The sequence below is a fragment of the Phascolarctos cinereus genome, unplaced genomic scaffold (assembly GCF_003287225.1).
Source record: "Phascolarctos cinereus isolate Bilbo 61053 unplaced genomic scaffold, phaCin_HiC Scaffold_4;HRSCAF=312, whole genome shotgun sequence".
Lineage (NCBI taxonomy): Eukaryota > Metazoa > Chordata > Mammalia > Diprotodontia > Phascolarctidae > Phascolarctos > Phascolarctos cinereus.
Window position 1 is genome coordinate 127,890,572 of NW_027555847.1, and position 12,477 is coordinate 127,903,048.

At 36.4% G+C, this 12,477-nt stretch overlaps 1 protein-coding gene across 1 annotated transcript in view; it reads left to right on the forward strand.

Moving 5' to 3' along the window:
* ABCA3 (ATP binding cassette subfamily A member 3) overlaps positions 1–12,477 on the forward strand; it is a 117,486-nt gene that overhangs the window by 74,848 nt on the left and 30,161 nt on the right. The window contains 5 exon segments of the mRNA XM_021006534.2: positions 2,979–3,133; positions 3,449–3,604; positions 4,051–4,261; positions 4,914–5,064; positions 11,617–11,715. Of these exon segments, the coding sequence (XP_020862193.1) occupies positions 2,979–3,133; positions 3,449–3,604; positions 4,051–4,261; positions 4,914–5,064; positions 11,617–11,715 (772 nt within the window).

Genomic DNA, 12,477 nt, shown 5'->3' on the forward strand with positions numbered 1-12,477 from the left:
GATTTTTTAAATGCTTCTATAATTATCAGTGACAGAGGAACCACCAGAATTGGAAACTTAACATTTAAAAGGCCCTTAGGAAGACAGTGTCAGAAAAAGCAACAGGACCAGGCCAATTACACAATGAGGAAGTCTATGTCATGGCAATACAGTCCTGGCAGCATTGAGATATTGATTTACAAGATAACTCAGGCAGGAGAAAAAAATAAAATAATACAAAAAAAAATCAGTATCCCCAAAAAGGAATCAAGAGAACATCTCTAACTCTGACCGATATGCCTACTTTCTCATCTTTACAAAAATTTATGGAAATGATTTATATGTGTATCAAAGGAATATCTGATTTTTTTAAAAAAAGGTGAGAAGGGAACAGGCATGTTTTACTGGACGTTTCTTTCTAGTAGATCATATCTTCTTTGTCACAGAATTGACAGTGGGATTATGAAATCCCACTGGGGTTTTTTTTTGTTGGTAGTAAGTAAACATTTGACCCAATAGGTATAAAATATAGTTTTAAAGACTGTTCCAAACTGGAATCTCTCAAGCTCATGTTAAGATCATACAAAACTCCTCAACAAATGCAACCACAGAGATAACTCTTCAACAACTGTCTGTTTATCAACATTAGGTGAGGCCTTAACCAAGACAATGCATACTTTAACCAGGGTGTGTGCCGCTATCAAAAAGGAGTCTTCTGCAAGAACCAAAGTGAATGAGGGATTCCCTGTCAGTGATGACAGCCTACAAATGATCCTGTTTGTGGATGATACTGTACTAATTACATCCAATCCCATTGCATCACAAGCTTCCACAATGAGTGCCATGATTTTTTCTATTTTATTTATTTATTTTTTAGGCAATTGGGGTTAAGTGACTTGCCCAGAGTCACACAGCTAGTAAGTGTCAAGTGTTTGGTCTGAGGCTGGATTTGAACTCAGGTCCCCCTGACTTCAGGGCTGGTGCTCTATCCACTGCGTCTCCTAGCTGCCCCAGTGCCATGATTTTCTAAGTATGATCGGTCTAACAGTCTATTCAGAAAAAAAATCTTAATTCTTGAAAAAAATCTATCCAGACCATGACATGCAACTGCATAGTTGATTTATTAAGGTAGTCTATATATTTGAGATGTGCATTGCAGATGGACCATGAATGGGACCTTGAATTGAATGGGAAGTAGATTACATTTAGGAAATTGTGTGTTGCTCTTAATATTACTAATCAGCCCCCTGGTTCAAAGTCCCATCTTTTTGACATAATTGTTCTTCCAACAGTTGTTTATGATTGTGAATCCTGGAACACCATGTTCTCTGAGGAATTAACATTAGCAAGTGACCTTGAGGGCAATAGAAAGCTCGCTACAGGGTGCAAATAAGTTGTAGTATATTTCCAGGGATGAGCAGTGCTTGAGAAATAGTGTAAGGTTTTTATTAAGGAAATGTGTTATCAGGAGACGTGTCTCAAGCAAGGGATAACAAATAGATAGCCTTGATGCTCCCTAGGTATCCTGAAAATGTAAAAAGCCCCAGAGGAAAGTCTTTATTGAGTGAATCCCCCATAAATGATCCATAGAAGAACATATACAAGAACCATAAAGGGCAGGTGGGATCTGGTAGCTGGGTTAGACACCACCAGGGGATGGAGTACCCACATTTATGTGATCACGGATCCATTGAACATTAAAGAAATAAAGGGAGTTCTAATACAAACCTTTTTTTTTTAAGTCAGAAGGGAAAGAGCAATCAGGGAAAGCTCTGTGGAGGAGATGGCATTTGAGTTGGGTTTTAAAGGATGAGTAGGAATTTAACAGTAGTTTAATTTAATCTAACTACTTTAAGGAAGCAGTGAGATTCCCAGCACAAAAAAAAACCAACCATAAGCAACAGCCCAGAGACTGGAAATCATAGAGCTTATTAAAAAACCTATCATCCCCATACTATCTTATTTGAAGGTTTTTTTTCTAAAATTCTATTTGATGAATTAACACAATTGGCACATTTGCCAGAACTGTGATTCTCAGAGTAGTACTCAGATATAGTCTGTCTAAGGTAATGAGAGGGGTCCCTTTCTTCCAAAGTCACTTGCTTAAAGTCCCTTCACTATGACCAGGAAGTTCCTACCACTTAAACCTATGTGAATGTTACTCCTCACACTTTAAATGCCCAACTTATGTTAATGTTAATGAGATTAATTGCATAAGCCATACATAAAACCTTTCTCATTATGTTAGAGTTTTATATTATATTTCATGTTTCTCACATCCTTTAAAACCAACTCAGAACTTCTCTTCTGGTGATACCTGATTAACCCCTTCCATTGTTGTCTTTATTCTGCTTTCCTTTAATATTTAACACAATTAGTAAGAAAATAACTTTGTATTTGTCAGTATGTTACTTTTAAATTTTTTTACCAATTTTGTATTTTTTCTCCACAAAAATTAGGGATCATTCCTCCAATTTCTATTGTGTTTCTCTCAGCTCCTAGTATATTCCTTCTGGAAAAAAGGGAATTCAGCTAGTCTTTGTGAACAAGCCAGAAGGATAGGGTTAACGTCAAGTCAACAAGCATTTATTAAGCACCTGCCAGTGCCAGACAAGTTCCGAGGGATACAAAGAAAGGCAAAACAAACAAACAAACAAAGCAAAAAACAAAAAAAGCCCCTGCCCTCAAGAAGCTCACAGTCTAAGTTAGGAAACAGTGTACAAGCCATTATGTTCAGATAATATAGACCAGATGAACTGGACATAGTCTTGAGGGAAGGCAGCAGCAGTTAAAAAAAAAAGCCTCTTATAAAAGGTGGGATTTTAGCTGGGACTTGAAGGGCATCAAGGAAGACGGGGATAACATTCCGGGCATTAAGACATCTGGTGGAAATTCCCAGGGTTGCGAGAGGAGTGTCATGTCAAGTGAGGATCATCAAAGAGGTCAGCCTCACTCACATTAATCTCTAACGCTGTGCTGGCTCATCTGCTTCTTCCTAGGTCTTTTTCCACCTACTAGTGGCCGGGCATACATCAATGGGTATGAGATCTCACGTGACATAGTGCAGATCCGGAAGAGCCTAGGCTTATGTCCCCAGCATGATGTCCTCTTTGACTACATGACAGTGGCTGAGCACTTTTACTTCTATGCTCAGGTGAGCCTAAAATAAATATCTTTTTTTGCCTCACATGCTTGAGGTAGTCAACACTTCTACCTTCACAGGGTCCCAAAATGTGATTCAAAGAACCATGGAGAGGGGGGAGGAAGTGGGAATGGAAGGGAGTGGAACGGAGATACTAAATAGTTACGTAGATTACCCATTTTCACATGGCTGGTAAGTCTCTGAGGCAGTGTATGAGCCCACATCTCCTGACTTTTAAGTCCAGTGCTCTATCAGCTCTACAATGCTGGGTCAGGCTCCTCTCAGAAAGTCCCCATCTAAAGTTCTCTCCTTCACTTGGTCTCATAGATGAAAGGATTATCTGAGCAAAAGTGTCCTGAGGAAGTCAATCATATCTTGAACATTCTTGATCTGGAGAATAAACGCCACTCACTTTCAAAGTCACTGAGTGGAGGAATGAAACGCAAGGTTTCTGTTGGCATCGCGCTCATAGGAGGCTCTAAGGTACAGTACTGGAAGGAACTAGGTCCCCTCTGCAGCCTGGCAAAACTATTAGCTGATACAGACCCAAGTGAGCTGGTATGGACCATTCCTCCTAAGGAGACTCAGCTAAGATATGCCCAGTGAACAATCAGATCATTAGTTGGGTTGGTATAGGGTGGTCATAGTAGTGAGAGGATCTTTAATTCTAGTTTAGTCCTAGGCCTAAAGTCTCCTTAGACAATTGACCTCACCCCACTGTCTCTCATCTCAGCCAGAAAAATGAATGCCTAACAGATAATATATCTCATATATAACTGCTATATCTAAGTAAAATTCACTGTACTTTCCTGAAAGGACAATTATGGTGGCAAGAACATTTTCACCAACAGGGGAAGACCCCCACATGATTTGGTAAGTGGCACAGTACCATTTGACTAGTCTTATAACTGTCCCTTTTGGGTCTGTAGGTAGTGATGCTAGATGAACCAACTTCGGGCATGGACCCAATTTCACGGAGAGCCACCTGGGATCTCCTTCAGCAGCAGAAAAATGACCGCACCATTGTGCTGACCACACATTTTATGGATGAGGCTGACCTTTTGGGGGACCGAATTGCTATTATGGCCAAGGGGGACCTGCAGTGTTGTGGCTCTTCACTTTTCCTCAAGCACAAATACGGTGAGGAGGACAAGAAAGAAAAACTGGGTGTCTCTACTCCTTTTCCTCATTGCTAAGTTAGCATCAAATCTCCAGTATATTGAGTAAAATACTTTGTAGGTTCACTTCATATGTAGTTCCTGAAATCTGATAATGAAAGGCTTTCTTACACTGAACTTCCCACTCTCTGGTTCTGCCTGGATCCTTGGCCATAGACAGAACATTTGTGAAGATAAGGCATATTAGTATTTAATAGAAACCTGTCTCGAGAGTGTATAAATGTTCCAGAGAGTAGAGTCCCCCCTTATATAGATGCCTTTATTCTCAATTCTAACACTCAGGATATTAATCTAATGGAATTTCCTTACCTTGTTGGTTGTACAATTTTGGCAACCTTCTTTCTAAATTACAGTTTCTTTATTAAGCCAATCATCCCCAATGTCATATTTCCATACCTTCTTATGAGGAATAGGAGACAAGATTCTCAGTAGCAATACTGACCTTCTGAGATTAGCTTTTTATGCATTGCATGCAGTCAAAGTGCAGGAAGTTCTCTATCTCATCTCCCATGGAGCTAACCCAATCAAAGCAACTTGAGGCCAGGTGCAGCGTAGGCAAGAGAACTATAAAAACCCATATGGTTTCATCCAGTCTTTTAAATGGCTTCTTTCAGGTGCAGGGTATCATATGATCATAGTGAAGGAACTTCATTGTAATACCAGTGACATTTCTCGTCTGGTTTATCATCACATACCAAACGCCATTTTGGAGAGCAACGTCGGAGCTGAATTATCGTTTATCCTCCCCAAAGAGAGTGCACACCGGTATGCATCCAGAGAGTTCTAGACTAATGTCTTCTATTTGCTCAGTGTTTGCAGTTGTTTTCTGGATTCCTCAGGTTTAGTGGATGAATTCTGATAGGTGACCTCTAGGTTACTTACATTGGTGCCACATGCGTAGTATGAGCAGTCAGGAAATTCACACCATGAAAAGCACTCTTTCCAAGCCACTGGAAGACAGATATTCTTGGGCAAGAGTAATGGGAACCCCTCTGGTACACAAACAGCACCACCCAGTTCCCCCAAAGGGGTATTTGGCTCATCGTAAGGAATGTTTAGAAACTTAGTTGTCACCCATGTGTAACATAAGACAAATCAGGACATTGTCGCACTCCCAAAACTGTCTTTGGGTGAGATCAGACTTTGAAGCAGAGGATTTCTCCACCTTTTGTAATGTTAGGGGCAGCTAGGCGGCACAGTGGATAGAGCTCTGGCCTTGGAGTCAGGAGGACCTGAGTTCAAATGAGGCCTCAGACACTTGACACTTGGTAGCTGTGTGACCCTGGGCAAGTCACTTAACCCCAATTGCCTCACCAAAACAAACAAACAAACAATACACCTTTTATAATGTAAACAGAATCTTATTGACCACCTTAGGAAAAAGCTTAGATCCCTTGCTTCTGATTTAGTCAATGTTGTCATTTGTAAAGGGCAGCTCCAAAATGAATTATTTTTAAAATGTACTTGATTTTCTTCCTGATTACATAATCCAATGTTAACTTTTCCATAAACTATCATACCTACCCCACATCTGAAATCCCCAAATGGGATTTGTTTATTAGTAACTTGTTCATTAGCACCTTCGGGTTTACGATGACCATATTTAGTAGAGGGAGACTTTGGATTCTCAGTCTTACAATAAGGTAAAGATCTCAGGTGCCAAAGAAAATATATGAACATTGCTTAAGTTGAGTTCTGGAAAACTGGTGGAATAAGAGGGTGCAGAGTCCCCTCTCCACAGTCTACCCCATGAGTAGCTAAAAATTAAAGGGGAAGAAGATTAAAGGAGAGCAACCAAAGAGCATCAAAAGAGAAAGGCCTTTTATGTAAGGAAAAGAAAAGGACAAGAAAATAAACGGCAGAGAAAAAAATCTTCCACACATGAAATACTCTGGTCTAGCAGATATTGAAGATGTTACCAGAAGGGACAAATAGCAAGTCATCTTCAGGGATGGTCCAGGAGTGGAGTTTCCCCAAACATAAGATCAAACTGGATAATGACTAAGTGAAGCGGGTTCTGATGTGGATGGAGAAAGGCCTGGGTCTTGTGATAGCTCTGTCATCAGTGGCTAAAGAGAAACTGACAAACATCAACAACTTAAGGGACCAAGGCATATTCAGCAAACATTTAGCTTGTGCCCTCTGTGTACTAGTCACTGTGCTAGGCTTAGGGGTGGGTGGGATGCAAAGACCAAACAGAACTCAGGGCCCTGCCCTGATGAAACTTCTTTCTACTGGGAAGTTACAGTATTTATGCAGATAAATGAATAGAAGACAATTTGAGAAAGGAAAGAGCCCTGACAACTAGGGAGTTCAGGAAAAGTAGCAGCTGAAGTGAACTTTGAAGACATGCCAAGAAAAGGAAGGAGATGCACCTCCAACATGAGGAACAGCCTGTCAAGAAGCATGTAAGCAGGAATTGGAGTGCAGAGTTCAGGGAACAGTAAGTAAAACAGACCAGTTAGGCTGGACTATGGAATGTGCAGAGGGAAATGTGAGGTCAAATACATATATATATAGATATAGATGATATAGATATAGATATAGATATAGTATGGAGCAGGGGAATGACATGGTCAGAACTGTGCTTTAGGAGGGTCATTTTGCCATCTGTGTTAGAAGATGAATTGGAGAGTAGAGACTGAAAGCAGGGAGATCTATTAGGAGGCTAGTGGAATAATCCAGGAAGGAGATGATAAGGGTTTGAACTGGTTCTGTGTCTGTTGAAAGAGAAAAGAAGACAGCTTCAGGGGATGTTATGGAAGGAGAATTGACAAGACTTGGCAGCAGATAAGATATAGGGAGTCAGGGAGAATGAGGAGAAGATAATTCCAAAGGTGTGAACCTGTTTGACCAAGAGAGAGGAAGCAATGCTATAGAAATGAAGGAAGCAGTATTTAGGAGGAAGGGGTGCTTGATGTGCTTAGAGCTGCAAGAAAAAGTTTGAGTGTTATGAGGACTTTTACAAAAAAAAAGCAATTACAAAAAAATCCAGGGAGAAAAATATTAATAATGGAAGATACAAAATCCCACTTACAGGATATGATAAATCAAACAGAAGGATGAAATCAATTATAAAATTGAAAAGAAGGCTAGAAAAATTAGGTCTGATATGGGTTTATTAGACAATTTAATTTTTGTTCAGGTACACAGAAGACATAAAAATGTATCAGACTCTGGGGCATAAAGAACTTACAAATAAACACAAAAAGGGAGAATTAGCTAACATTAATTTCACATGCTATAATTCAACTGGAATATTAATCAATAAGGAAAATGTGATAAATAGATGTAGGCCTAAATGGAGACTAAAATATAATTGGCAAGAAGAATTGAGTAAAAAAAACTAATCATAGAAACAATAAAAAATTATATCAAAGATGATAACAATATCAATATATCATACTGAAATTTATGCAGCTCAGGCTGTTGTTTTTTAAAAAAATGTTTATTGACCAACTGTCCTTCCATTTAACAGTAACTTCTTTTTGTCTTAGAGTTTTATTTTTAAAATGAATATCATGATTTCTGTAATTAATTTTCCCTAATAATGCATGGACTTGGCTTCTCACAAGAACCTCACATTTAGAATGAAGTTAATATATAAAGATTGTCTGACAAATGGGTACTTTTCTAGCATCTTTTGCCTCGTTTTCTGCAGCTCAGTCCCTGTCACTAAAGAAGCAGATGGGAACCCCACAGGGCTAAGGACCATCCTGTATTTTACTTTTCATGGGTGCAATGGCCAAAGAATTCCTAACAAGGCATTTATCCTACTGACTATGAGCCTTTTACTTTTACAAAAGCTGATCCTTGGAATATAGATATGGTATTATTGCTAGGACCACACTCGAAGCCTCTCTAGCATAGTCAAAGTTACAAGAGCTGTGCCTTCCTCTAGCATAGCCTTTAAGAACCCAGGTTCAGGGGCAGCTAGGTGGCGCAGTAGATGGCCCTGGAGTCAGGAGAACCTGAGTTCTAAGCTGGCCTCAGACACATAACACTCACTAGCTGTGTGACTCTGGGCAAGTCATTTAACCTCAATTGCCTTGTAAAAAAGGGGAGGGGGGAAAGAAATTTGAAAGAAAAAGAAAAAAAGAACCCAGGTTCACCTCTACTCTATGAAAAAGAAGACAGCAGAATTTCCCCCAAAAAATTGATTCCTTATGATCAGATAGCATTTATACTAGAACCAAAAAGATAGTTTAATATTAGGAAAATAATTAGTTAATTTTTATTAACTAATTATTATCAATATTAGGAAAATAATTCACATAATCATTGATAATAGAATTTATCAATAAATGTAGAAAAAGCTATTGATAAAATATCATTTTAATGACACCAAAAACATAAAAACAGAAGAATTTTTCTTTAACATTATAGAAGACATTTATTTTAACCCAAGAGCAAGTTTAGAAACAATATAACTTTATTATTTACAGCATAGTCCTAAAAATGCTATCTCAATAAGATAAGAAAAAAAATTAAAGGAATAGTCATGGGTAAAAAGGAGGTTAATATATATCTACTTGCAGATAATATGATTCTCTTAGGTTTTCTAAGTAAACAAACATAAAAGATATCAGCAAAATAGCAAGGTATAAAATTAACCCACAAAAATCACCAGCATAATTATATTTTACCAGAAAAACAAATAGAAAAGAGTGATAGAAAACATGTTAATTAAAAATTATTTGTTATGTGGAGTGGCCCTCTGGGAGTTATGAAGGGGAGGGATACCATAGGAAATTTAGGCAATGTAAAAATAAAAGATATCAATAAAAATTTATTTTTTAAAAAATATATTCATTATCTTGGAATTAACCTACTAAGAACTACACAGGACTTATACAAGTCAACAATAAAACAATTTTTATAGAAATAGAAAAATAGACTACTAGGGAGTCAGTGTTCATGATTAGTCCATGTTAATGTAGTAAATATGAAAATACTTCTCAAATAAATCGATAGATTTAATACTAATACTGATCAGTAGTTCAATGGTATGCCTTATAGAATTAGGCGAAACAACAAAATCCTTATGGAAGAAAAATAGGTAAAGAATATCAAGGTAAATTATGCAAAAAGAGGAAGGGGAACTAGACTTGTATTCCCAGATTTCAAGTTAAACTATAAAACCAAAACAACCAAAACTATTTGATACTGATTTTAAAAATTTTTTTAAAAAAAGATTTGATCTTAGAATAGGTTAAATCCCAACAAGCCCAAACCAGGTATGTGCAATTATCATAGTTTTTTGATAGACACAGAACCACAAAACATTAGGGAAGGCATTCCATTATTTAGGAAAAATTACAGGGAAAACTGAATAATGATTTGACAAAATTGAGAACAGACCAAAACTTGTCACGATTTTAAATGACTCAAGCCAAAGATGTGTTGGAGCCAGCATGGAAACCAGTGCCCAAGACCTGAATGTTAAGTTTTCAGTGAGAGTGTATATATTTTAGAAATATGCAAATACTACAAAGCAGGGCTTACTTTGCTGTTTTGTTTATTTTAACCACCTGGTTCTTGTCAACATGTGTAATTTTTTTTTGATTCTGCTTTCTTTATTCTGCATCACTTCATATAGTAAAATTATAGACTTAAAAAAGGGTGGGAAAAATATTAAAAATGCAGATTAAATCTATAATTGCCTTGCTACAATTTTTATTTCCATATAATTGGTTGTTAAACTTTTACCAAGATACCACTGGCAACAATACAAACATTTTTTAAGGCACACACACATCAAACAAAACCAAACTAGAATAGAAGGGATAACTATGTTTTTTACAACTGTGGGGAAAAGATAAATTGTTAACAAGCTCTGGGTGACTTGGAAAAAAATTTTAAAAGATAAAATAGATTTGATTATATTAAAAAATCTTTTTATCAAATACTTCAAATAAAACTATGACATTCAAAATTTACAAGGAACTGATTCAATAAATAAGAATAAAAGCTATTTTCCATTTGATAAGCTGTCCAAAGTATATAAAGAGGTAATTCTCAAAAGAAGAAATATAAATTCTCAACAATCTCACTAAAAAATTCAAGATCTCTAATAATCAGAAAAATTCACATCAAAACACCTCTGAGATCCCACCCCTATCAAACTGGCAAAGATAATCAACAGCAGCATTCAGTACTGGCAAGGCTATAATGAAATAAATCTACTATCAACATGACTGGTAGAGTTGTAAAACTGGTCCAGCTTTTTTGGAAAGCAATCTGGAATTATGTGAAACAATAAGAGTTAGAAAAATGTGTAACCTTTGACCTAGCAGCTGGTACTATATTCCAAGGAGATTATTGACAAGCTAAAAAAAAAAAAAAGGACCTGTTGCAAAAAAAAATAAAATTCCTAGCAGCTCTAGTTATAACAATAAAAAATAACAAAACCAAACAAGAAACAAACTAGGTATCAAATAATAATAATAATAATAACTAGCATCTATATAGCCAGTCACTGTGCTAAGCACTTTACAAGTATTATCATTCATTTTATTCTCACAACAACCACAAGAGGTAGGTGCTATTATTATCTCCATTTTACAGTTGAAGAAACTGAGACAGTTTAAATTATTTGCCCAGGGATACACAGCTAGTAAAAATCCAAGGTTAGATTTGCACTCAGGTCTTTTTGACTCCAGGCCCGGTGTTTTATCCACTGAGCCACCTAGCTGCCTTAGATGAGGAAAGATTGAACAAATTATAGTATATAAATGTAATGGAATATAACTGTACAAAAAGAAATGATAGATATGAGAATGCAGATAAACACAAGAATATGTATATATAGTGATGCAAAGCAAAGAAATCAAAACCAGGGGAAAAAAACCATTATATGTGTTGACAATAATCATGTGGTTAAAATTAACAAATTCATGTTACACACACCCAGAAAAGGTGAAAAGTGAAAAGGATGGTATAGATAATGCTACGTTAAAGCTGATACACCTTTTAGAATGGGGCTAACAATTGTTAAATAATGTTAACAAATGTTAAATAATATAAATAAGACATTATATTAATAATAAATTATTAATTATTATAGTTTATTATAATTGTTTTATTAATCATAATAATTTATAATTATTAAATTAATAATAGATTAGTGATCATGAATGCTAAATAATGAAAAATTTAACAAATACTAACTAATGAAATTGAGTTTGTTTTATTTTACTTAAGTGCTCATATTTCTTGTGTATTTCATATGCTTAAATACCTATCCTTTTCAGTGGATTTCTTTTTTAAAGAACAACCTAACTGGTCATTTTCTTTCTATCCGCTTCCTCCTTCTAGGTTTGAAACTCTCTTTACTGAACTGGAACTGAAACAGAAAGAACTAGGCATTGCCAGCTATGGTGCTTCTGTTACCACTATGGAAGAAGTCTTCCTTAGGTGTGTATTTAACGCTGGTATGGTCACTTAGAGTTTAGAAGTATCGGTGGCTAAAATATTGAAGGGAGAATTATTGGTCTTCAATGTATTTTAAAATGTCCATCTCTAGAACATAGATAGGCAAATTAGTTAGGGAGTCCAATACTGATGCCTAGGGTTAAAATATGTATACTTTCCCCTAGAGACTATTGTGAATATTATTATGATATGACAGATACTTAGCCAAATCTTTAATTCAGACAATTTTGCCAGAAGAAAGTTCATGAAGAATGTCTTCCCAGTCTAGATTTTTCTCTAAGTGAATAGTTGGCAGAATTAATAACTTAATAACTGGCATTCGGTTCTCCCAGAATTATTATCCCAGATAGTAATCACTTTGATAACATACTTGGAGGATTCTTACACTGATTGCAGCCATCTGTAGCAAGGTATAATACAAAATACACTGGCCTCCAGGTGTCAGAAGACCTGGCTTCTGGTGTCAGTTTAATCACTTAGTAACTGTGGACACTTTTAACCTCTTTGAATTTGTGTGAAATGGGAATAAAAATAACTCCTTTGCCCCTCTAAAAACTGTTAAATACTATATAAAATTAGGCCGACTCTCTGATGTTAATTGAGAACAAATTGGGTAAGCCCCTGTTGCTACTGTGAAGCTGAGTTTTCTGCATTAATGAATGAAAAGAAACTGAAAATCTTGGACTAAATAAATGCATTTTTAATAGCCAGGTCTCCTTTAGAAAAGTCTTGTTGAAGCCAGAC